Source organism: Lepisosteus oculatus, chromosome 9 (assembly GCF_040954835.1).
Source record: "Lepisosteus oculatus isolate fLepOcu1 chromosome 9, fLepOcu1.hap2, whole genome shotgun sequence".
Lineage (NCBI taxonomy): Eukaryota > Metazoa > Chordata > Actinopteri > Semionotiformes > Lepisosteidae > Lepisosteus > Lepisosteus oculatus.
Window position 1 is genome coordinate 43,429,973 of NC_090704.1, and position 27,281 is coordinate 43,457,253.

Here is a 27,281-nt window from a genome sequence, read left to right on the forward strand (position 1 = left end):
CAGTACATAAGCATTAAACTTCTAAAGAAAGGTGCACAAGAAACACATTAATCTGAGATATCAGAATGGAGGTATCTTCCATGCTTGCTTTCAGTGAAACTGCCCCATTGAGTGGTTAACATAGTTAACCAGGAATACTCTACTTGTCTAAAATGAAAGTCTCATTTTCATTCACTGAATAGCAAATATCCAAGTTGGCACCTGCTCACTCTAAGCGAAATAACCAGAAACATCCATTAACCAGAACTAACCAACGCATGAGACAGCTTTACCTGCTAGGCAAGTTCAAAAAAGGCTACAAATATGACAGCCCTGTCAATGATGCTTTTGAAAAAAATGTGGGGATTTTTGGAATCCATTCAACATTAATTACTGTTGAGTGTGCAACCTGTTCTTAAACTACTGCAGGAAGTCTAAAAAAAAATAAATTAAAATAGGGTTTTTGTATTTTTCAGAATTTCATAAGGTCTGGTTTCAGTGTAAACTACTGGTACTTGAGGTTTGATGTTCCTGTACATTTTTAACATCTCTTTTTATGTAATATTTATTTTAAAAAATCATATGTTTTTATAGCAGATTTTGAAAAATTGTTTCAAGTGCCGCCTTTATTTGCTTTACTTTTCCAACCACTCAAACTATGACTGACACAATACTATTCCTACTAATGCAGAACATGAGGTCCATTTTGGCTACTTATTGCCAGTATAGCAAAGATGGCTACATCAAACACAGGTATTGTATTGTGAGCTCTCAATGCTACTGCTGGACAGAAATGTAAAAGTCTCCCCTTCAGAACGTGAAGCACTTTCATCCTAGTAGACTTAGCCAAACTTACCCATGTGCACTAAAAGAACTAAAAGGCAAAAAACGTATCAGAAACTGATTCAATATAGATGCATTTCCCTTCCTTAGAAATTAAATACTTGATTTCAGCGAGCCATCCCATATTAATCCTGGGAAATGTCAGGTGAAGCCATGACATGAACATTTTTTAAATACAATGAATAAACAAACGCACTTCTCAGTAACGTTTTGGTAAAATATATATTTTATTTATCATACAAAGAAATAGTATGAATGTTCAGTATTTAATTCTCTAGAAACCTTTATTTTTGTTTTCCACGGTGTAAAATTAATTTTTGATGTACATACCACAAAATACTTGATTTACATTTATTTTTCATTTTTTATATGTACAGATTTGCTATCCTAAATACCATATTACATGGGAAAGACAGAAAAAAGGGATCGCTAACATTGTAACTCTAAAAGGCTGAATAAAACTCAACCATAAATAAATGCAACAAAGTAAACAAATTACCCACAAGCCCGAGGTCTCATGAGGTTTCCTCTTAACACAAAATGCAATTCACAATCTTGAGTTCAGAAATTCCACTGTTCCAAAGTGTTAATATGATGCTTCGACATAATAATTTCTTGTAAAGTGAAAGCACTTATTTGCATGTTAAACCGCAAAATCCTTGTGCCGTTTCCTTGAGAATTACCCATGCTCTCCAACACAAGGAAATCCATTGCACTAAAGAGTTTTTTTTTTAGTTGCTACCCACTGGTTTTATGTTAATCTACAAACAGCTGTGAAAATATTTTATCGTTTCCTCAAATGGGCTGCCTCCTAGCTTAAGGTAAGGGATCACTTACTGCTGGACCACAAAGAGGCACACATTTGTCCACTGAAAGACATAAAATAACAAAATACCCTTTGAAAATGACAAAACAGCCAGTGCTTTAGTGATGCTTGTCCCTCAGTGTGAAATAATCCAGAGAGTCCTTTCTAAATAATGATACTTACATTCATTCTGGGCAATAGAAATGATGTCTTTTTTCAAAGTGAATGCAGTGAAATTATTTTCCCAAATACTATCAAAACAGTGTCACACATGACAGAAGCAGATTGTTGTTTCACTAATTCTTTAGCAGCAGCTGCTCCAAATGGAAAAGGTTAAGCGTGCAGAATGTGTCATAACAAAATATTTTTGCCATTTGCATATACAGTATTCAAGTAGAAAGGCAAACATAATGCAGAACGATTCAAGCTTTGCGTAACTGGAAAGCCGAGTTCTTCAGACCAACATATTCCGAATTTGGCAACAAGCACATCATCCTTTTCACCAGAAAACCCCATTACATGTCTGAAAATAGATAAGCAACACAAAGCCTGCACCGTAAATTGTTCTGGCTCTAAAACTGAACTCGACTCTAAAATAATTCAGCAGAATCAGCAGTGGAGGCTTCTGGACAAAATCCACTTGCCCTATCCTTATTCGTCTTGCTATTTCTTTTTTAAAATCCATTACCTATGATTGCAAGTCTAAATTTCTCCACTTATCACTTCAACCACTTTCCCATAAAACACCACTGATTTCATGACACTCGTTACTATGTGGCCTCATATGAATCCAACAGTGACTGTAAAGCTGCCTCCAAGTCAGTGTATACACAAGGCTCCAATGATGTTTTCAGGAGCAAGAGGGCGTTTGCAATGCTAATGTTGCAGTCTCGCAGATTCACGACCTGGAATACCAGCTCTGTGCAAGTGTCTTGCTGACACGCAGTTGTGCCCCTCTGTTCTTTTAGAAGGGTGCTAGTTTACGGGAGGTGGGGGGTCTTCCTTGCTTCAGCTGTGTCTAGGACAAGAGCCTAAAAGCATGGATCAACTGGTTAAGTTGCATTATACAATTAGCATAATGCCAGCATGTGCTGCTCTGTCACCAAAATGCAATTTACCCTTTGATAAATCACAGTTTGATTGCAAAAGGCCCTGAAGTTCAGCACAGTGGGAATATTATTCTTTAAACTGAAATTTCACTATAAGTAGCAATTGGTCTATTGATCTACTTATTAACTAAAAACGCATATTATGCATCAGCTTATGCATTAGCTGAGACCCCTTTGGCTTAGCTAGGTGTGCTCTCTATCGTTTGGGGTCGGGCTATTAAAAATGACTGACATACAGTACTACCCAAACAGAACCCAAACACTACAAATGCATCTAGAACAAATCGAATTAAAATATACCACCTTGTTTTAGCATTAACATAACATCCTTAAATGGTAAAATAAGAGTGTATAAAACTGCAAAGAAAAGATCTGGGTAATTTTCATCAAAAAACTAAGTACCATCATGATAAAAAATGCAAATGCATTAAAAAATGATTTTCACTGTCTGTGAATGCTGAATACCCGTAACACAATACATTGTGCTTTTCTTCTCCTTTGATTTTGTGTGTTTTTTTTCCTTCAGCCACTAAAGATCTTCTGCACTTGGAAGCACCGTTAACTCAAAGGAGTTTATCAGGATTGTGAAAGAAGAAAAAGAAAAATATTGTGGAATGTTCAAGGAGCAACATGGAAAGTGGGCTGGATGTTATATATAATATGGTTAGGCAGCTTAGTGAATTAATTGCTTAGAAATTAAAAATAAATTATTATAAAATAGATTTCTGTACATTTTACATATATATAGCAATATCTCCACAAATCTTTTGCCAGAATATAAAACAAATTGAAATGATATGTTGTTTTCAATCCCATCCAAAGTTATGGCCAGTCATCTGATAGAACTTCATGTTGAAGGGTCTGTAAAAGTCCCGAAGTCTCTGCACCACCTCTGGGTCAATATTGGGGTGGGTCCTGCCTTTCGTTTTGCCCAGGCAGTGGGGTTTGCTGCTGCCTTCGGCCTTCTTCAGGCAGGGGAAGCCCTTGGTCTGGTTGAAGTAGAAGTGTTTGTCCGTGATGATCCTCTTGAGGCCCAGGAAGTCCTGGACTCGGCCCAGCTCTCCGGCCGGGTCGCTGATCAGCCGCTCCCCGCTCACGAAGAGGATCTGGCCCATGGGGAAGTACTGCAGCCAGTTCTCCAGGTGCTTGGCATAGATGCCAATCTGGATGGCACTCCAGGAGGTGTCGATCAGACCCGTAGTCCTGTTTTTAAAGGTCAGGCTCTCGAAGGTGGGAATGTCGGGCTTCTTGGATAAAGTCTGGGTGTAGTCGGAGATGGCCCTGGTGACGGGGTCCCGCACCACCACGATCAGCTTGGTGTCCCGGGACATTGCGCAGATCCGAGCCGGAGCCTCCCGGGTCACAAAGTAGCTGGGGGTCTTCTCCATGGTGATCTGGCCCTCCAGGGTCTTAGGCATCAGGTCTCTGAGGGGGAGGAAAGAAGAGATGGAAAGGGTGTAAAGGGGAGGGCATTAGGGATATTGGGCTTTGATAAGAAACACCAAACAGGTTGTGAGTCAGGTTATTAGCATTTCAAAGCCCTTTTCAATACTGAAATGCAAAATGCACCAGCAGAAAAACAGATGGATTCCATTTGTGGCAATACAATAATACCTAACATATTGCATCACCCCACAATACAATATAATGCAAATGGAGACTGAGATGGTTTGAGGAGTAAATCTGAAGAAAAAAAATGCAATATTTTGTCTTTATTCTGTTGTTGACAGAGGGAAATCGGGCACTGTGGGAATTACAGTGATTCAGACCCTGCAAGAGAATTGAGATAAAAACATACATATAGCACTTTACATGTTAATATTTAATATAGATTGGAAAATGTTTTAAAAGGATCTAAATGTCTAATTGTGAGTAGCATCTCCTTTTGCTATTCTTGGCATACATTTGTATTCCAGAGCCATGAACTTAAGCACTTAAAAAACATGATTTGATGATAAGTTAATCAGCGTATATATTATAATTAACCATATATAGTATATATGTATATACAGGGTATACGGAAATTGTGTTAATTCAACGTGTGTTAACTACCTATAAGAAATATGGGAATTATATCTTGTCACTTCTCAAAATAACTGTGAACCATCAAGGGGCTGTTCACACTGACCTACAGCGCAATGCACTATGCAAGCTGCACAAAGAACACTGTCTGTGTCCTCCCGGGCTCCCAGTTGGACTCCCTCCTGACAACAGTTTTGTCTCTAGTGCTAGAAAGTTGCTGGCTTATCCTAAATCCATCTTGGCCTACTTCAGCCATTAACCACTTAAGGCACAGTAAAGGCTTATGTGCCTTTTAGGAAAGTCCAGCTGACTCAGCAAGCTGTGTTGTTAGCAGGAAAAGCCAGCCAGAGAAATGCACACACTGAACCTCCTTTGTGATATATCAGAAGCTCAATAAGTCTTCTTGCTAGAGATGCAAATAAATAAAAGCATTCTTTGTCAAATGTGTGTTTTCACTGAATAGTTCATTGTTTCACTCTAGTAGGTTAATTGGTTTATTAACTGTTTTAAATGAAGTAATGGGTACACATTTAGGTGGAAATTCTCTGAATTGAACCAACTATTTTGTAAAGCCTGTTAAGGACAAACAGCCTAACAGTCTGCTCTAGTGTGTAACATGTTACATGCATAACCCTTTAAGTTCAAGACCCTATCACCCCTAATATATGGGTGAAGACCCACAAAATAACTGTTGTTTAATTGAAGGGGGGATGTGAATAATAATTCAAAATAATAAAGAAAGTCAAGAAGCATTGATTGAATTTATATGACCAGTTGTATTAAATTAATTTTAATTGCAACACTGCAATAAAGAACCTGAACATGGACTGTATGTCATATTCCTCTAATATGACAAATGAACGTGGGTCTGAACCCTTTCTAGGATATATATTAACACAATTGCTTCTGGTCCAAGAATGGCAGGGTCAGATTCTGCACAGAGATAACAAGCCCTCAGTTCACACCGACTGAGAATGACGGAGGCCATTCTGCTCTGACAAGCTACACATGACAGGTGGCTGCTGTTTTCTAATCCAATCTCTCGGCCTTACGCCTTTAGGAGAGCTTTTTGTCTGGGTCTGGTTAATCTGTTGACACTTCTCTGTGAGAGCGATCGGCAGGCTTTGTCAGGGGGAAAGAGTGGAGTATGCAAACAGATAGCACACTTTGTCATTCTGTTGTCACCAGCCCCTCAAGGCCTGTACCGCCAGGCTCTGTGCTATGCAACTGAAATGCTAATGTAGCTCTATGTGCCACTAATGCAACTGTGCCAGAACCAAAGTATTGTTTTAGTATTGGCCAAAATAATAGCTCCGTTTCTCACAATTCAGTTCATATTCTACATAAATATCCATCCTTTTTCATGCTTTTACTGTAGACCATTTACTCCTGTAAGGCATGTAGGTATACAGAGGTCCTTCCACCCTGGACAGAATACTAGTTTATTTCAGGGCCAAGGAGGAAGAGACCGCTTAGAACAGCTAATCAAACCTAGGCAGCACGTCCGCAGGAAGAAACCACACAGTGGATTAGACGCACTCTGAAAGAATGTGCAAACTCCATCTCAACAAACACTCCACCCCAGAACTGAACCCAAGGCCCTGGAGCTGAATAACATATATTGGATTTGTAACCAAATTGACTTTATATACAAATATTATTATGATCATTACTACTGCTAATTATAATAGCTCTTTAAGGTTAAGATGTAAAAATGAATTCTAGATTTTTTAAACTCTGTTCCTTTGTAGAATTGGATCTAAGACAAGCTAGTGCTGTGTTTGTAAATAGCATTGCATTTCTTTGTCACTTCACACCTTTGACTTTTAAAACCTCATGGTATGCATATATTGGTTAACTTAATTTTCCAAGTTAAGATCATATGAATAAAGGAGAATGGAGTGGAAAAGTCAGTTGTGTTACTCATATGCGCTCTGCTTCCACTTTCTACAGCCATCACACCCTATTTAACAATCAGCACAAGGATGCATTTTCTTCCACAAAAATGCATGAAAATTACAAGGCCAGCAAAAAAGCAATTTGATAACATTATTGCAGCTTCCACTCACTTTTCCCAACACCCATTAGAGTTCCAAGTTCCTAACAGTGGAAAAGCCCTGTACAGTAAGAAGACTAGTCTGAGAATGATGTGCTGGAAAAAGACTTAGTTGAACTGAGAATCCATGCCAAGAAATGAGTTACGATGTTTTGCTGGTCTTTCATATCAATAAAATTGTTTGATTTCTTTCTGACAAATTACCTCTGCTGACATTGTAAAGGGGCAGGCTGCACACCCAAGCACCACACAGACCTTGTGGAAAACCCCTTTTGACAACAAGGTTCGAGTTCAAAATACCCAAGGCGGTCTAAGGTAATTAATGATAAGCTTAATGGAAATTTCTTGGCAGATAACTCCAGATCTACAGCTTTTGCAAGACAGAGCCAGTCGTCTAATTATGACAATATTGCACCCTTAATTGCTGCATCAAAAGGAGCACAGGAACCAGGCAGGCCAGGTCCGAGTTAAGAAAGCCTCATCTCCTATAACTCAAGCCTAGAACAGCTTTGCTTTAAAGGTCAAACCAGTACTACTGCATGAAAGAATCCTATTGTATATGAGAAGGGAAAAAAACATTTCTATGTTTTTCCTGTTGGACCTTCTCACGAAAGCTGCTGTTGTGTAGACTTGGCACTTATTCTTTGTGCCTAATAAACCTGCATGGAAAACAACATTAATTATTCATTTACTCCAATTAAGAGAATAGCGTCACAGAGTCAGTATGGCTATGACTCCGGGGAAAGAATGGAGAACATTTAGATATATATTCCTGCAAGCGAATGCAAAATTAGAGATGATTAAATTCACGTTCTTTGTTTTTTTTTTCCCCCTTCAAGTTTCACTGTGCTGCAGCACAGTGAAAGGTGCCTCTGTAACATGTTTGTTTTAAAAATGCTGAGTCATACGGTGACGCAGGGCAGCAGAACACCAAATTCCATAAAATGGGATGAATTTCCAAACACCTTTCCTGCCTTTGATGGGAAGTGCTTTACTAGGGGGCTGAAAAAACTGTCCTCCCACAACAGGAGACTGGCCAAGTGGCAGACACACCATGCGCTCAGATCTCTTCGGTTAAAGTCAGCCTTTGGACTTTATCCATTCGTTCTAATTGCAGGAGAGGGAAGGCATATAAAGACCCTAAAGCCGAAAAAAGCCTCAGCTAGTGTTAGAAATGGGGGTACCTCCCTAGGACACAATGGCTATTAAACCCGTATGATTTATGAGGTATCCATTTAAAGCATTCCATCAGCAAACTGCCATTCTCTGCACAGACCTTTCCTGAACCCATTGTCTTGCGGCTGATAGGCGAATAGCTGGTTTAGGCTAATGAAGGGTGCTCGTTGAAGCTGAGTACAACACTTTCTTGACATTCCCAGGCAAAACAGATTCCTGGAGAGTTATCAAGAGCACTCTTGAGAAAAGTGTGCTGTTAATGCCAGGATCACAGCTGTTTCCTAGTCGGTTCTCCTTCAGTTCTTCACGTTTGTTCTATGCCATTTGTCTGCAGAGGGAATCAGGAATGTCACTGTTGTGAAGCAGCCCCGCTGAACACCCTTTAAAAAGAAAACCTTACTTAAAGATGGCCAAACCTTTGTTTTTCCCACAAACATACTGTAAGTCTGGATGAAGTATTCTTTATCTTTGAAATACAGTGTCACAGCAGAAAAATTAAAAGAGTTTCATAAAACACAAACAGACAAGGAATTCCTTGCAAAACACACGTACACCTTTTCAGGCATGTTTCATATATATATTTACCCTTTTCAGCTCTTTGAAATAAGATGTATTCCAATATCTATTTCTGTTCACAATATGCATATCAAGACATGAACATTAAACTGAACGACTTTGCCTTTAAAGTGTTTAAAGATTCCTTGTAGAATTTTTCAGATCTGGACCAAGAGGGAGAAAAATATTAAAGAAAATTGCAAATTGGGTCACTATAACATTTAACTTTACAATGCCTCTATAGAAGAATAAGAAATACAGTTTTAAAATAACAAATTAAGATTATCTTAGTATATCTCTGCATTATGCAACTTCACATTTGTGCAATCATATTCTAGATGTTGAAAAAGGAATGTATTAACTAACGGATCCATTTGTCTTTGAAGACTGAAGTGTAGGTACATTCACAGAAGTCTTTTGTTTTTTTTCCTGTGATCCTATGGTGAAGACTTTAAAGATGTTATGGTTTAAAAGCAGTTCGCCTAGTGCCTTTTAAGTGACAGGTCTTCGTTCTCTAAATATTATTAGTGGTTTCTTCAGGCCCTGTTTGTAGTAGCCTTATCCAGCAGAGAGAGATTTGAGAGGAAACGTGTCTTCTTGTTTCAAGGAAAGGCAGCCTACCGTGTAAGTATTTCCCAAGTTGAAAGAGATGCCAAAACAAAGACGATAAGATACAAAGAGTCTGCATCTCACAGGGCACCTTCAAACGCGCAAAAGTGCTCTTGAAGTGCGTGCATCTGAAACTCTTCGAACCTCTGTGTGATGCCAATGTTCGGAAATCCTGCTGGATTCGTTTTTCTTTTTGTCATTGTAGCTTTTTTACTTCTCAATTTGCCTCTCCTGAGCTCTAAGCGTGAAAGATAGGGAAGTTTAGCACAAGCACAAAGACATGCCCCGAAACCCCAACTTCCTCCTTCTGAAATAGCACACGTCAAAGCTTGTTCTTAAAACACAACATTTGCACCTCATAGAAGCAAAAACATACTACAAAATTCACACAACAGACTGTGAAGCAGAATGAGTGTCCCATGAAACAAAGCCATACTATATGAAGCTGTGTCACAGACCCAGATCATAGCAAAACCTCTATGTGCTTTCTAACATCAAAGCCTGAATGTATTATTAAAGGTGTATTTCCAGTGGGAAGCCTCTGGATCTCAGAAAGCTGCAATCAAGTGGTGTGTTAGGGAATTTGCTGCTGACGTTTTGATTTAATCCAGGCCATTACGTGAGATTAAAAGAGAAACAAATAATACCTGAAAAATTCCAAAGAAATTTGGTTGTAATTTTATCATTTACACGTTGGTAAATTACACCCAAGGCACAATTTTCTTCAAAGCACAAGTCTGCGTATATGAGCAATCATTCAATAACCAGTGAAGAGACATCAAGAGTAGATTCACGACAGCTTCCTGTAACACATGGCCTGTGTTGACCATTCATAGCTGCTCTGAATGAAAGCTGTTTCCCTCTCTGCCTCTCAACACACACACACTCATATACTTCGGCCCACTTCCAATAATTGCGGCTTAATCACGCTTCAGATCAATGACCGCCTTGAGGCAAACCGCATTACTCAGGAAACAGTTCGTAACAACACGTTTCTTAAAGAACATGAAAGACAGACATGTCTTTATGAACCTCACCTCCTCACAAGAACTGTCAGGAGTTATAGAAACAGGCCCCATAATTGTAATTACACACAAACAGACAAGCAGTTCCTTGCAAAAAACATGAATACCTTTTCAGGCATGTTTCATATCTATTTACTCTTTTCACCTCTTTAAAAAAAGACATATTTCACATTTTACTTCTGTTCACGATATGCATATTACTATATTAACACTAAACAACTGCAATTGTATATTTAAAGTGCTCTAACATTCTGTAAATAATTTTTAAGATCTAGACCAATGGGGGGGAAAAGGATTGAAGAAAATTCACAAATAACATTACAGGGCTGCTTGCTCCACTTTGTACATATCTTCAAAAAATGATCAAATGATTATTCCACTTCCATCAAAATGAATAATGCAGACTGCAGAACACAACACCTAGTTGCCATTACCCAGAAGGGATCGAATGGAAATTTACAGCTAGGTTAATGCACTTACATGCACATAATTGCTGCTTATGACAGGCTGTCACATCCTTTCTAGTGCTGATGAGTATTTTTAAAACACAATTGAGACATTGAAGCAAGACTTTGAAAAACACCCACTTAGCAGAGGCGGACATTACATTTAACCAAAGAGCTGTGATGTGGCTCGCTATAAAAAATGAATGTTTTATGGCTCTAAAAAAGCAATGCCAGTTGCATGGCCAGAATCTCTTTTCCACTGTACAGCCACGGCCTTATTTGGGGTTAGAACTGACGAGATAGTTAGAGTTAACTCTACATTTCATCTGTGATGAGGCACAGCATGTTAACCTGCAGCTAAGAGTCTTGGTTTGGGAATCATTAAAAAAAGAACAGAAAGTGTTCACAGCCCATGCCCCAGAGAAACAGACCCTCCTGACTACAGCAGCACAGCCCAAGATACTCCCAGGAATTCACTGCAATTCTCAGTCCTGTCTGCTATGATAAACCCATGAATTATAAGAACCCGGGGCTCTAAGATTACAGTTAACCTTGACTGCAGAAAACAAAATGTCAGCTAAGCGTGTTTTTTACCTTCTTATTAACCACCGCTGCGCAAAAGCTTGCGGTTTCTCCTGTTGCAAATTTCATTGGAGACTGGATAAGGTAAGGCCCTCTGGTTTACCGTAGGGCACAGCAATGGTGTCAGACCATTAAAAAAGTGCAGGTTTGACCTCAAGGTTGTTTCGTTTTTTATGGCACATGTACATCAGTTAGTAAGGATTAAAATTAAAGAGTAGCTTCTTTGTAAAAGTGTGAAGACGCAGTGCTTTTTCAGATAGACGAGGCATTACAGACTTTAAGGATACTTAAAGGGGCATTTTGGAATGTGCTGTGTAGAGCTGAAGTCTCTATGTATCCATGTTGATCAGTCAATTAATTTATGCATTTGACAGTGTTCTTTCCCATTAGGAGAGACAAGTTGTTACTGCTTTCTGCATCAGACCACAGACACTTGCTGATTGCCAGATGAATGAAATTACCAAGTGTTAATAATCTGGCAGCACTGGAGGTTGGCCATGTGGTATAAATAAAGCTGAAGCAAGAAACCATTTTCAGAGTTGCCAGTTTCAAGGGACAAATACTTTACATCCTGTGCATCCGCAGGGGCTCTGGGAGTGCTGTCATTTTCACCCGATTTAAGCCGATTTGGTGCGAGTCAGCAGAACTAAAGGAAAATTTCAGACAAGTAAACGTTTGCCTCCTCAAACACACCTCCTCCAAATGGGTAAACAGCTGTGAGGATTCACCAAGAGTGATTAAATCCCAGGGCTTTTTTAAGATTTGGCTGCCCATTTTGAGGTAAGAGCTGGAATTTGGGCATCTAAATTGCTGAAATAATTCCTCCATTTTGCTTTCTTTCCCACTCCTTTTCCCTGCCTTCTTTCTTCCTCTTAATTCTCCTATTTATCCACTTCCACTACCTGTCTTGCCATAATACTTTAAGTGTTCTTGAAGACTGTTTAAAAAAACATAGCACAGATATCGTTCCGGAGCTGTCCAACCTCCTTAACTGGCAGCCTCCTTATCACAGCGATGCTATCAAACTGCTAGTGCTGGTAATCCCAGGTAATTAATGTCAGCCAGAGTTTGTTTGCAGTAGGTGTTAGTAACCTGTTAGTGACCCACCTTATCGATGAGCAGTCAATAGGAAGAGAGCCAGAATGTCAGGGGCTAATCCGACTTTACTCATGTATAGCCCTTATAGTGCTCTGTAACAGCAATTGCTTCAGATACAGATACTTACTAATAACTTCATTGTATGTGATTTGGTGTGGTTGGAACTGGTGGGTAACATTTCTCAGCTGTGTGTGTGATGGTACCTAGAACAAACATGACAAAGACACCGCAGATAATGGCATTGGGAACCCCATCAGCAAATATCGGTTTTCAGCAAATCAAAGTTTTTTGGGTTCCATCTGACTCTCTGTGTCCTTGCCAGGGATTAAGTTGTTTGCCCAGCCAACTGGGCTGCAGGGCTCAGGTATCAGAGACAGCAGTCTGACAGAAGAGGTAGCAGTCCTCCATACAGACAGGTATGTGCAGCCTAGCACTCTGCATCTGGAAATGTCGTCAAACACAAGCGGATACCCTCAAATCCGTATTTTCATTGCTTTTCTCAAAGGAAACAAAAAAGCTTTTCTCAGAAGGTGCAAAGCCAAAGATCAGATAATGTTAACAGCATACAGACACTCTTGATCTTGTTCCATATTTTCTATTAAAAATAATTAAACAAAAGCATGAATCTTACAGGATGTGCATCTTAATCTAATCCAGACATACATGGATTTATTTACTTCCACTCCGTGTAATTATTAATATTATTTTGTCTGAAGTATTAGTGTGTCTGAAATCCACTTATAGTGCAACATCTAAAAACATGCCCTCATCTCGTGACTTTTTACGTACTGGGATTGGCGATAAAACTTTATTTTGTCCTTATTAGACTCTTTCTCACTGCCAGGGTAACAGTAGGTAAACTCACTTGCCAGTTCTATACCCCAAAAGCTCATTTATACACGTACATACCCTGTTTAGTTTGGCCACTTTGTTAAAATGACAGAGGCTTTAAAAGAAGCCCAAAGACAGATGAGAATGTGAACGCACAGAGAGTCTTTCTTCCATCTCTCTAGCTTTGGTAGGAATTCTTTTTCCTCAGAATAATGTGCTTTTACATCTAAATTATTCACAGTAAGACTGGGGCTAGGGGGGAATTAATGTGTTTACAAATTCCTACAGACAAGCTGTCTTTTTGAATCCTGGTAAATTACAATCAATAAACCATGTTGTAAAAATTATGTCAATTAAGCTATTAATTTAGGAAAAGAAGAATGACAGCCGTGTCATGTTAGAACCTCCGGGCAATTTCAGAGTTTTGGATGATAGCCTAGATGTTGCTTATTATGATATGACATATTAGAGACCTAGAAAATTATCCCGAAGCAGGGTTGTGGAGGGATCTGCATTAACCATTTTGTTTTCTGAAAAGAATGTAAAGTTGGGCATAATCTGAGCTCCGTATTATTGCATTTTAGGATACTACATATTTCAAATTGAAAACTGGACAAATATCTAGCAAAAATATTTTTCAAACAGGTAAGTATATATATATATGTACTATGTATGTTCTGAAGGATTGTCGGCTTATATGTAGAACTCTTACAGAAGATAAGAAGTCATAGTCTGAGATCAAAACACACTGCTTTCATCTTAAAAGTGTGAACATGTGTGAGCTACAGAGTGTTCCTAATTCCCTCCCAGTTGGTTCATCCTTTCTGTACAATTTTCATTCTTCTGTGACAAGTCCTGTCAGATACATCTGGAAATTCATGAACATAATTCATAGTATAACTCTTTCTTCTTAGGGAAAGAGGAATGAGAAACTGCAGGTCTAGTGCACCAGCCAGTGTTTCATCTTAAAAAAAAAAACATTTGAAAGGAGAGGTTGGTTTCATTTGCTTGCTGAGCATTTCACATTTCTGAGAATCACCATGAGTGAGACAGCACAAGTGCAGCCAAAAAGAGATTCTGCTAACCTATAAACATGGCATGTAGAAATTAAAATACAGATCAACTCTTAATTTGTAGTAATTAGCTTGTACTGTAGTTCAGCTGCAATAAACTTAAGTGGTTTGTGCTCATCTGAACTTATTACCTTACAAAGAGCTGAAGACAATGCTTTTCCCACAATCATCTGCTCTGCATAAACCTCTAGTGTTTTTTTTAAAAAAACAATGAGGACATTTTCCATAGAAATTCCCGATTTCTATTTTTTATTTCACCTTCAATGAAACAGCAGACCCCCCCACCCCCCCATCTTCTAAAGATGTGTAAATTTTTTCAGATAAAACCCAAGAGGCATTTGTAGTTCCTGCAAGTTAGTGCCTGATATAAAAAGCCAATCATTAACAATACTTTAAGGACAGAGCTGGATTGCAGGAAATTGGAGGGGGATTTTATTTCAAATGGGCAATATGTGTTCATTCAGTACCAAGGAATGACCATTAACTTGGCAGGGAGGGGCTCAATCTTGTTCCTGACATGTTCCAACATCCAAATTATCACCTCATTAAAAATAAGCTGATTCACCATAATCAGTGGTGGTGGAGGAGAAGGAGGGGTGAGGATTGTGGACAAGAGTGACAAAAACAGCATGCTCACTTCCCAAAACTACATTCTCTATCATTTCTTTTCTTCATTTCCTCCCCTGTTCTATATCGACTTTCACCAGGGGATAGTAATCTATTTCTCCAAGGAGAGGGTAAGAAAAAAAATTAAAGAGGAGCAAGCGCTCTTCGGTTGCTGTATGAATGACCAAGAACAATCATTGGGGTTTCTCTGTGTGTGCCAAAAGCCTTTCTGGAAACATGAGCGTTTGACACCGAGTTCCTGTCGAGCTCAATCGCTTTTGTTCCCGTCTCCAGCAGGAGATTCCTGCCCGCCTCGGCCATGTTTTCTCAACTGTTGTGGCCAGCATTCAATGACCATCCATGGGGGCCAGGCCACCACAGTAGCCCGACCACTCCCCTCTCCCCAGGCTCTCCTTTACAATTAGCTGGCAGTAATTCGTGATGAAAGTGGCCCTTATCCCCCCTCCCTCTCCCCCAGCCTCCATGCCAGTTTAGGCACAGAAAGAGAGAGTCTCTCCTTCAGTCGAGCAGGGAGGCCTGCTGTGAGAAGTTTTGCTCGGCTTTGTAGCTGGCAAAGAACTTTGCGATGTGATTGGACGGAGGAAAGATGACATGTGACCCTATTCTGCTTGCCGGTGGGGAAGGCACACAGTGAGAACCAAGAATAGGTAGGGGGTGGGGAGGTAGGGGCATGGAAAAGAATGACCACAGAGAAAATAATCTGTTAATTTGTGATCGCGGGCGACTTTTATTTTGCCAACACTGCCGGTCAGCCTTCAAGCTGGTCTTTCTTTTTCGTTTTGTGTTGTGTTTCAAAGGAGAAAAGTCAAGTTGCTGCTGGTCAGCTGGTTGGCTGGTGGTTCCTGCTCAAACAGAAATGTTTTAATTGGCTGGCTGCTCTCCGAAGGTTTTTTTTTGTGTGTAGTCAATGGGAGGCGATCACAGCACTTCGCTCTCTGCTGTGACGGAGTCAGAAGAGGTGAACAAACTCACTGTCATGAGACTAACACTTTCCTGTGCAGGTGGGCTTGGTGTGTGGTGCATTCCAATATATTCAGGAAACAGAAATAATACTGTTACCTCCACAGAGTTGCAAATTCTGAAACGTTAGACTATATTTTAAAGCGGTGTTATGCTGACATGAAAATAGTCAATTGCATATTGAGTACTTTTTTGGAATGTTTTTTTTTGCCTTATTGTAAACTCTTTACATGCTCATTATGAGCGGGTGCATCAGAATAAGGCTATCATGTTTCGTTAACAAAGTCCAGCTCTCTGAATTCAAGAGTCCCTTGCCACTGCTTACAGAGGGAAAAAAAAACAACAAAATGCCAACGCCGGCTCCATTTTATTTCAGACATGAGCTTCAATTCTCACGAGAGGGACGGGACATCAGAAGGAAGTAATAAGGAAGCCAGAAAACAAACATGGTGCATTTCAGTCTAATTTACGAGAACGAGTCTGGCTCAAAGACATCTTTCAGACACACAGATCACAATGCGTCTTTCGAGCAGATGCAGGATTCAAACACGCAAGCTCCACTTTTAACGAGCACAAACGCCCTGCTGCCAAGGCCAAGGAGAATGAAGAGGCTGTCCACTTCTCTCTCGAGTGTATCACAGCGATACAGAAACGACCGGTCCTGGGTGATGAAATGCTACAGTGTGTAAAAGAGGTGCCAGTGCCTCAGAGTTTACCCTAACATGAGGAAGACAGCATGCTTGGCAGCCTCTCCTGCTGCACAAGGGAGGTGTGAATCAATGGACACATTATGGGCATTCTCACTGCCAGTTAAAGATTTGACATGAGGAAGAAATTCATTCCAGTGTTTTACAGTAAGCACAACAGAACTGTACCTATTCTGTCACTGAACACCAGATGCTGGAATTCTGAAAACCTACAAAGTTCAAAAGAAAGAGAATCACTGGAATCACTACTGTATGTAAAACCCTCTTGCCGTTAAATCTTATTAGTAGAGCATTTTCAAATATGTTTACCTAACTAATTGTAAGAGTCACCAGAGCAAATGCATACTGTATATTACAAAAAAGGCTACATTTGTTTTTTAACCTCTGATTCTTCAGTTTAGTTTTTTTTTACTCCCATGTTAATGATTTGCAAGGTTTCATTGTATCCAGGATACTTTAAAGTGTTAAAGCATGAATGAGGCAGGTTGGGCTGAATGACTCTTCTTTGTCACCTTTCTGTGTTCTTATGGTTTTGCCTTGAGAGGATGTTTGTACTTCTTTTACTGTCAGATTTGCTATATTCCAATATTCATTAACCAGCTCATATAGCTCACCATATCAGTCTCCATCTCCCCTCTTTTTGGCTACAGGCTCAAGGTCAAAGAGCTTCCTCTGGTGTGCCTTAACACTGCAAATTTCATCTATTATCAGGAAGACATATAGATTTATGGATAGGCTACAGACCAACAAAAGACTAACGTTATACTTGTATTTCAGGTGGCACACAAGTCAACCCCAGCAGAGCCCTTACTTCTCTATATGTCACCTAAAGTACCTCCTGCCATGAACTTTCAAGACAGGGCTGTTAAAGATCTAGCTAAAACTAAAACAGCAAAGGTCTGATGACCAAGGAATAGTTTAATAGTGGCACCTAATTTTCTGCAGTTGTACTGTAAGATAGACCAGGCAATCTCACTGACTGGGGTTGGCCAGTGTTCTACACAAGCCATTAAATTATGCAGATCGATTAATGGGCATAATTGTTCACAATTAACATTCGTTCCAGTTAACCTGTGACTGATGATTCTGTGATACAGTACCTACAGAGACCTGCAGGACTGTGGCTCTCCAGGAATAGTGCTGGCCACCCATTAGATTCAACAGAACAGTTGTCCCCAGTTATCAGTCATTCTCTAGATACTGCTGTTTACACAGAGGTGCAAGCTGATGGCTAAGGCTGTAGCTTATCAGGGTGTAAGGAGTGTCTTCCCAGTGGAGGAGGAACGGACAGGGATAGAGACAGTGGTCATGAAATACAGAGAGCAATTATCCAGGGCAGAGTCAAAAAACAGGATCACCCCATCTAGTTCTATCCTTGATCCCATTTGGAGTTCTGGAACAACTAGATAAGAACTTGTAAATGGATGTCAATCAGTATCACAGCCTATAGTTCAAGAGAGAAATTAATTTCATTTTAAAAGCCTAATCTTATTTTCCAAACTTGTTTTACTTTCTCACAGTCTGGGAAATTCACAGTTTAGCCCTTTTTGGTTGAGCCAGCATTTTTCAACTATCCTGCATTTTAAGTCAAATAGCTGCTAAAAATCCTACGGCTTCAATCACATATAAGGAGCATCTCCCTGTGGCACACCCAGAGGTAATTTTGCAGAACAGTGTTGTTTGTTTTTTTTAGAAAAGTAAAAGGATGTTTGCAAAGATTTGAGTTGCACAATGAAGAAACAGAAAGGGGACACCATTAAATACTGCAAGTCTTAAACTTGTGCTAACAAAACACTGATGCAACTGTGTCTTCAATCGTCCTCTGATTAAACTGGCAATGAAATGACCTTCACTCAGAGCTCTGTGTGTGAAGTGTCCTAGCACCTTCAAATTAAACATCAGTGCTGGAACACCTACTTAAACACTAATTATAATGCAGCAAACCATAAATGTAGGATATACTATTACATAACTACTACCTCAAGAAAGGAATTACTCATAAGTAATAAGTATTGCATAATAATGCCCATTTTGTTGCACCCATCAACTTCAGACACTTAAACATACAATCTAGCACCAAAACAGTTTTTTCCTCTTTGTTACTGAACAGTATTATTCAGTATAACACAGTACAAATGAATATTCATTATAACACATTATTGTGTGAATGTCTGTGTGTAAACAAGTTCTTGTATTTTCTTTCAGGACTAATTCATTTTAATATTTTAAACATTAAGAAGCTGACATGTATGCTGAATTACAACAACTGATGAAAAATAAATCTGAACAAAAGCCAAACCAAATACCTTAAATTCCTATTTCAAATACTGTTCTGTCGTGGAAACAATGTAACCTTCAAATGACCAGATAAAACAAGTTTCAATGAAGATTTTTTAATGAAGAGCTTTATGTTACGTATGCGGGGTACATCTGTAATAATTGTGTATCAAGGTATAAGCTTTGAATGTGGGTTAGCAAATCTATAGGGTATACTTCTAATGACTGTATATGTTTTGATTTGATTGCCGTCACCATGGAAAAACAGTCAAAATCAATGACAGACATGAGGAGATCCATTTTTCGGGTTCTGAAATCTACATTCTGACATCAACTTGCAAAGTGGAGGCAAGTCAATAGCACAAAATAAAGTCCTGAAAACTGTACATTAACAGCGGGAAAACAGATCCAGAATACATTTGAGCTATGTACAGTACAGGTTCAACAGACCTGCTGTTGAAGGCCATAACTGCAAAACAAGTCAAAAGTTGAATATCAAAGTACTTTTGAAGCAGAAACTGCAGGCAGATAGCTTAGGTTAAATTAACCATTTTATGAAATCTAGTTATACTTAACAGCAACCGTTAAGTGTAGAAATGAAGATTTTCCTCAAACCTAGTCTTTTAATGAGGAAAAAAAAGATACAGTATGCATTGCTAAAGGGACAAAGCTAAAGGGAGGAGATAATACTGAAATGTGATACCACAGAAACTAGAGAAAAAATGGCCTTTTCTCATAGTTTCTTTATTCCTTCTTCTTCAACAATAAATCACCCAGCAGTCTACAGAGAGATACTACTTGCTAGTTATACTCTGAAAATGTCTATAGGCCTGAATTAATCGTCTTCCTGCTTTTTAGTACAAATAAATCCTGTCAGACTATAATAAGGGTGTGAAATGCATCTGTTGCCATTGCTGGGTATAGTTTCATGAAATAAAGCTGGTGAGATTCCAAGGACAAATGTTAATGACTTTGTTGAATGGGGAAATTTCCTTGCGTGTGTGTACCTACAGTAATAATAATGGCATGTGAAGCAGTACAGCTGAAAACTTTCGTGTGCAATAAAACAACAGAAAGAGGAAAAGTGGGTTTTAGTAAGTAATGCTTATACTGCATTTTAGGTTTTCAGAGAGCAGAATAATGCTTTTAATTTGTGCTCCAGTGTCTCTTAAATGAACTATTTGGTTTTAACCACAATTAAAATTTCTGTATCTGTTCACTGTCCTCCATAATCCTGTCCTATGAAACAGCTTGAATTGTCCTTGGTCAAGGTTCTGACACTAATAAGACGGGTAGGAGCATTAATGGTAAATTATGGCTTCCTCTCTCATGAAGAAAGCCTGCTGTTCCTCCTCTTATTTTTTTAATATATCAAAACTTTCCACTACGCAAACATTCTCTACAGACAGCTGCATTTCACAGTTCATTGTCCTGCGTTTACTTTCATGACACTTTGGAGAGCTTGCAAGCTTTTAAAAAAACAAACAGCTGATCTTTTAGATCTCAGTGCGAGTAAAAAAATATTTTTATTTACATTATTTTATTTGCTTTGCAAAATTCAAAGTGGAAGATTTATTTCCTCCTCCAAACTGGATAATTTAATTTGCACGTAAAAAAAACAACAAAACAACTGAGAAAATATTTGGACCATATTTGCATACAACACACATTCACATTTTTTCAGTAACAACCCACTTCATACCTAGCTTTGATGAACGCTAAACATCACAAACCCACTGTAAATACAACTGTAGCTAAAGTAAAGTGTTGCCAAAATATGTAAATGATTATCCAGACTGAAGGTCTGTGTTTGTCTTGCAACTTGACTGAGAGCCGAATTTCAGCTCTTACAGTAAAACACTGAAGTATGTTTGGCCTTTATCAAACGTAAAATAAGTGAACAAAGTCCAGAAAAGAACCGTTAATATCTTCAGCGCCTAGGGGCGCACTAGTTGGCCATTAATTAAACTTATTACTCCCTAAGCACAGCTGTCCTTCCAAAAACAAGACACTTTAATTTCCATTACTCCCTGCATGGCCAGACCGTGACTGATACTGCTCTGCAAGACTGGCAACTGGGATGCCACTAGTCTGTCTCGCCTTAGCAGAGAACACAGGGCCATTACCCAAAAGGATGAGACCGCTAATACTCCTAGTAACATCAGTCTGTGCAATGCGGCTCACTTGACTTAGAAATAAAGGGGGCGGGCGGCCCACAGTTGGAAAACAGGTGAGGCGATGAAACCAGATCTGTTGGTATACAGAATATGGCCAGTCTACGATGTGTTGTGTGGGGGGGGTCACCAAGTGCATGATATTAAAATACTTTTTCCTCCCGCACGCTGGCCGCATTTCGTCATCCCTCCACCCACTCTCTTCACCCACACCCCCCCTCAAAGAAAACGCCACCTACCTCTCAGCACCCCTGTGGCATCCACACATACAAGCTACACCATCTGTCTGAAACCGTCAGTCAGCTATAGGCACATCATTAAACCCACCATACCCTAGTAGAGTGGTATTCTTAAAGCTATAAAGTTTGAAGCAGGGTACCAAATATTGCAAGTTGCTGATTTTATGACACGTTTTAATTTTAGGTTCTGGCTACCTTGTGTACATTAAAACATGCCAAGTAAAATTTCACTGGAGAGCTAACAGGCTACAGCTAATTTTAAGAGCTAGTACTTACAGTTTAACCTGGCTCAGATTAAGTCAAAATTAAGGCCATATTTGCTGCTAAGCACAAATGTCCATATGTTATTACTCTTGCTGGCTCCCATGTAAAAGATACACTTATCTCTAAAGTCTGATAAATCCCCATCTGTAATTAGTCTATTCTGTGCTGCTCTAGGGGTCGTGTAAAACCCCGTACATTTCTACTCCGTTTCGAAGAACTTCAACTTTAAATTTCCATAGAGAGTGATCGGTAGTTCGCTTAGCTTTGAAGAAATGCCTCCACAAAGGCGCATTTTATTGGCATTAACATCGTTTCCATTATCTTTTTATTAGATAACGAGAAGGGGGGTGTAGTCGGGATTTGGGTGGATAAAGAGATCTGAGCACACACTGAAGCATCCTAAATAAAGATTCAGCCCCTGATCCCAGGTCCAGATACCTCCAAATAGCTTGCAGACACACGCTTGTTTCCTTCATTTGCCTCTTAAACTATGGGATCGACACTCTGTCAGCCGCTCCCTGTTTTCACAGTAAACATGGTTAAAAGGCACTAATGGGACCCCAAGCAATCGTTCACATTCTATTGTTTTTCTGTAACATTTTCTGTATTGTGTTGACCTTCGCTACCGGATTTTCTGATTTATCGACCAGGCCATCCCCGACACCGATAAAGAAAATTACCGGATTAAAAACGATCAATTAAATGATAAAACGAATGGACCTAATGGGTCATTATAGCGAGAGATATGAGCCTGCTTAGCTGATTTGATATGTTCAGCTTTTTTTCAGCAATGAAAGAAACCCTGCGAGGTGTTGCCTATAAAATCATTTATTTTGGTAATGTTGTAAATTAAAAATGAAAGGAGTATTTACGAACTGCATTACAGATGGCTACATGTCTTAGATATGTGGCACCTTGTAAAATTCTACGCCGAGAAAAAAAATAACGTTTTTTTTCTTTGTAATAAAGGGAAATAGTCAAAACAGTTTACTTTTCTGTTTACTTTTTATAAAAGAAAAATCACAATCTGTTCAAAATGTATACATACTCTGTCTGAACTTCTTGCACACTCATTCTATTTTTCGTCGAGTAGACGAACTCCGTTTATTCAGCAAAATACATACTACGACCCTGTACTGGTTTTCATCAACGTGAAAGAAAGCTGTTCTGCACTGTGAAGTAGCATCAGGTCTTCTGTTTCTTGTAAACCTTTGAAATTAAGCAGCAATACCTGTGAAGACAGGTTTGAAAATGTATTTCTTAATTTTCCGGTGTATGAATTCTGTATCCCTGTACGTATGAGAGTAGAAGTATATTTTAAGTATATTTTTAAAAGTTTTGCTTTTACTTTAAAAAAAAACTATAGTTCTATCCCTTTAAATTATAGTGTCGGTTCTAGGTCTTTTACACAGAAAAAAAATTGAGACCCAGTTTTAAAAAATATCAAAATATTTTAATAAACATAATCCCCACCTTAGTCGTAATTGTAAAGTTTAATGCTTATTTGCAGATACAGGTAATGCATTTGGCGTTTTTGAATGTTGCAATCGCTTAGTTTAGTATTGAGTCCCGTTATTAATTTAATTTATAGTTCTTTCTGCGATTCCTTATTAATCTTTTTTTTTTAGCGTCTTCAAATTAATACTGACATTTTCAGAAATATCAATCCATTGTAACGTTCCAAAATACACAAGTTTGAATCAAATTAAGCAGTTTTGGTTTAAATTCGTGTTAAATTCGTGTCTTTTGAAACAAACGCTCTTTCCAACAAACCATGTTGAATTACGTAAATTTCAGGGAAAAAGAAACGTTTTTGTTACGTTCCAGTCCAGTTAAAATCTTCGAAGGTTTTTAATAGTACGTTAACCTTAAGACTCTCCGCCCTTTTCTTAGATTTACAGTTTAATTAAAATGCAAATACTATTACAAAAGCGAATCGGGCTGTTTAGGTTATCAGACAAAAGTTTAGAAAGTTCTCAGAAGTGCATTTTAAGACACTCTGATTCTATTGTCTTGTAGATTCACTGCTGTTAAATGTTATTTACGATTCTTTTTCTAAGCGAGAATGGGGCTCTGTTATTTCTACAGCTCTAAAAGGCAAATGAGAATGATGCCCCAAGTCGGTCTCCCCCTTTTTTAAATGACGTCCTTTTTAAATTGAAGTACTGTATAGCGAATTATCACTATAATATATATATGCTGACAGCGCCATGCAACAAAAAACTGTTTCATACTCTCTCTAACTTAATAAAGTATTTACAGTGCTCGTTCTGTTAAATTGACGAACCTGAATGCAATGCTTTAAATTATAACGCAACACAATAGGGCCCCGGTCGAATTCGGAAGATTCAGACACTTGTTTTACTTTTTCTCCGTTTTGGCTAGTATTAATCATTACGAAAACCTTCCGAATTACACCGATTTACGGCTTGCAAGGCACTGGTGAGTTTAAGAAATAATTAAGCCGCAACTGATGAAATTCTATTTACAGGCCTATCTCAATCTTATTTAACAAAAAAAAAAACGCCAAGATGTATAAAACAAGTTTTGGTTGTTTTTACTGTTAAGGCGGCAGTAACTGACATTTGCAAATACTTATGAAAGCAATTTATGAAAACGACTTCACCTGCAGTGTTCGCTTTTATCCAACAGAGATCACTGCTCAACGGCAAACCGTAAATCTGGAGCACAGCAAGCCAGACTACCTGAAGTACCAACATTTAAAATAATAATAACAGACATCACAGCCAGGATAATGCCCGGCTCGCCTTCTGACGGCAATATATTATTTACACTATATGCAGAATATGATGTAATATTCATGTAAGGATGGCCTCGGGCACTTTTTCTGAAATAAAATGCAAGCGCTGTCTTATTAAGCCGAAGCTGTTTACTCCCGGGGATAGCGTTGTCAACACTGAAAGAAAGTAATTAAAATGTAAGACTTTTTAGATTCTCCGTCTAAGGAGCATCGTAAGATCTATTCGATTGAACGTGCCTTTATACAGTTAATGCAATTCCATGTGTAATTAAACCTATTCTTTGAGCGAGTACACGTAGTTAGGGTAATTTTCTACCCACAGAAATATAATTTATGGGGGCCCATTATTAGACACCTAAAAATAAGCAAGATCGGCAGAAGATATTTCCAGATTTAAAAAAGTAATGATGAATATACCGCCTATTGTACGACTTTTAAAGTATTTTTAAGGCTCTGACCCGGTCGAGGGAATTTTGTGAATTATATTCGGTGCGTTTTAGCTGAATTAAAGAATATACACTCCAATTGATTATTCCAAGTGTGTGGCAAGCACTGGACTGCGTCCTGTATGGAAATTTTAACCTTAGAATTAGCTTCTTAAGACTGAATCCCTGAAGATTGCTGAGCCGCTTTATGAAAATGACAAGTTGGGACTGAACAAACCTATTCCCTTTTTATATCGCCCGAGGATTAGCGTCCGTACTGGCATCTGCGCCGCTCGCCGAGCGGACTTATTCATGAAAGTAGACAATAATTAATCGGTCGATGCTCGTAAAATTAAAAGCTGTGCAGTATTAAACAAAACCGGCGCAGAGCTATGCTGCTGTACAAGGATATTCGCACTAAAGTTAAACGATGTGACCGCCCTGCGGATGTATCTCAGACGTGAAAACAGTTTAAAAACATGAGAAAACATTTTAACAGTTTTGCTCGGAGAACCCTGCGGTTTTCAAAAAAATACTTTAAAAAAAAACGCGTGTAATGTGTTCATCGCTTACCGCAAGAACAGCGATGCCGAGAGATAAACATGATTCTTTCGCTCACCTGTACCAGTCCAGCCCGTTGTCATAGTTCCTGTCGAAGAAGTGCGGCTCCGCTCCCACAGCTCTGATGTCGGGGTGCACCCGGAGAAACTCGAGGAGGGCGCGGGTGCCTCCCTTCTTCACCCCGATGATGATCGCCTGGGGCAGCTTCTTGGTGCCCGATCCGTTCGAGAAACTCGACAGGGCGCTGGGCTCCAGAGACCTCTGCTCGCTTCTCATCTCTTCCCAGTCGTCAGTTCTGTCCACTTCGATCTCGTTATTCAGCAAGTCTCTGGAAGCGGTCCTGACCGGAGGTTCATCGTAGTCCGTTTCCAAGTCCACCCAGCTCTGGGTTCTAGGGAGCAGTCTGGACATGAGATCTGTCCCCCCGCTGTCTGTCCTTTTGGCGGCGGTCTGAATGTCCTTCCCCCGGTAAGAGTCCACCATCAAACTTGGCATAGTGGAACAGTAGCCCACGCAGGAATACAACATATATACCCACAGCAAAAGCATGATGCAGAGCAGCAAGAGTTTCTTTTTCACTGGGCTGAAGGAAATCGCATACAGATTGTGACAAATCAGGCTATATTCCATAAGCCTTGTGTGTGTAAATCATAATCCGAAGAGGCATATTGGCAAAATTAAATCCAGGTAGCACTAAAAACGAAATCCTCGCGTAACAGACAACACCTCTGGCAAAAACAACAAATTAAAAAAAAATAAACTAGGTTGAAATAAATAGCATATATTTAGGTTCTACCTCAACACGGGTTGTGCCAGTTTTCCGACATAATTGCCACATGTAAGAAAAGACATGGATCTTAATTTGCAAGCGGTGCACCTCAAAGTCGCTCCACAACCTGTGCTTTCTCTCGGCGCATCTCGCTCTCCCGACCTACTACCTACTGCGAGGACCAAGCCCCTTGCAGAATACTTGATCCTTATACAGAGCCCTGTGCGCATGACTGACAAGTCAGCCGCCCTATCACAGGAGCCCAGAGAAATAATTAGCCATTTGTTGATATAAAACGACCTATGAAAAGAGAAGCGAGGCGGGGATTAGCGTGGGACCTTAGGATAGTGGAGGGGATGGAACGCTCCCATTGGCTAAAGAACTATTAAACCGGATTCTTCTTCTAGAACCAGATTCAGAGATTCTGAAGTGTTACAAATCTTTCTTTTGGTGGGAAACCTGACAAGAATGTCCACCCGGTGTGAATTTCTTCCTCTCTGTTTTCAAGCATGATTTAGCACATACAAACACACACAGGCGACGCATCTCAGGGGACGCTTTCCAGCCCAATCTTTCACGACGATACATTATTAATGCAGACGCGCAACTTTCAGCTTTTATTCAGTTACTCGACGAGGAGTTTTCGGATCAATTACAATATAAAAGGAATATAAACAACTATGACATATTTTATAATCGATAAAATCACTTTCGTTAGGCAGAGATATATACACCCCATTTTCATATACATGCTTTTTTAAAGTTACTTGTCTCATGCTCTATATTACTGTATGTAAATAGATGTTCTGATTAATATGGTCAACTTGATCGATTAAGAAAGCGAAACATTAATAACGCCGATATTGAAATCAAGCTTTCCTTTCTTAAAGTTAGAAGTGTGTAGCGTATTTGTAGCATTTTAGGGCCACTTTTAAAAAAGTCCAAACTTGGTATTTCTACTTTTGTCCCAGATTAAGGATATACTGTAGTGCAAACAGAGTATATTAAAACCGTATATAATAAAGTTGTTTACTACTCAAAATGTGACATCTAACGATGTGAACGCATTCAAAATACTAGTATTGAGTTTTTGTGCCAAATAATACTTAGAATTTATGAGGAGAAGAAATCTATGTACTAAAAAGTTTCTTTTGTGTTTAGCGAGACACATTTGAATGTGAAAGCCCGTGCACAGCACACGGTTTTAAGAGTCAAAACCAATGCATTATAATGTATTTCTGTACATAGGCTCTCCTGGGTGTATATAGCCGATGGGGGAAATACTATGATATTTTTTTCCTGTAAAAA

The 27,281-nt window shown here is 39.2% G+C and overlaps 1 protein-coding gene across 1 annotated transcript; it reads right to left on the bottom strand.

Annotated features, from left to right (window-relative positions):
* Positions 1-1,014: 1,014 nt before the first annotated feature.
* Positions 1,015-26,136, bottom strand: hs3st3b1b (heparan sulfate (glucosamine) 3-O-sulfotransferase 3B1b). Its single transcript, XM_006635187.3, has 2 exons — positions 25,263-26,136; positions 1,015-4,161 (listed from the first exon to the last, which is right to left on the bottom strand). The coding sequence occupies exons 1-2, from the start codon at positions 25,832-25,834 to the stop codon at positions 3,543-3,545; spliced, it is 1,191 nt and encodes a 396-aa protein (XP_006635250.1). The 5' UTR covers positions 25,835-26,136; the 3' UTR covers positions 1,015-3,542.
* Between the last annotated feature and the right edge of the window lie 1,145 nt (positions 26,137-27,281).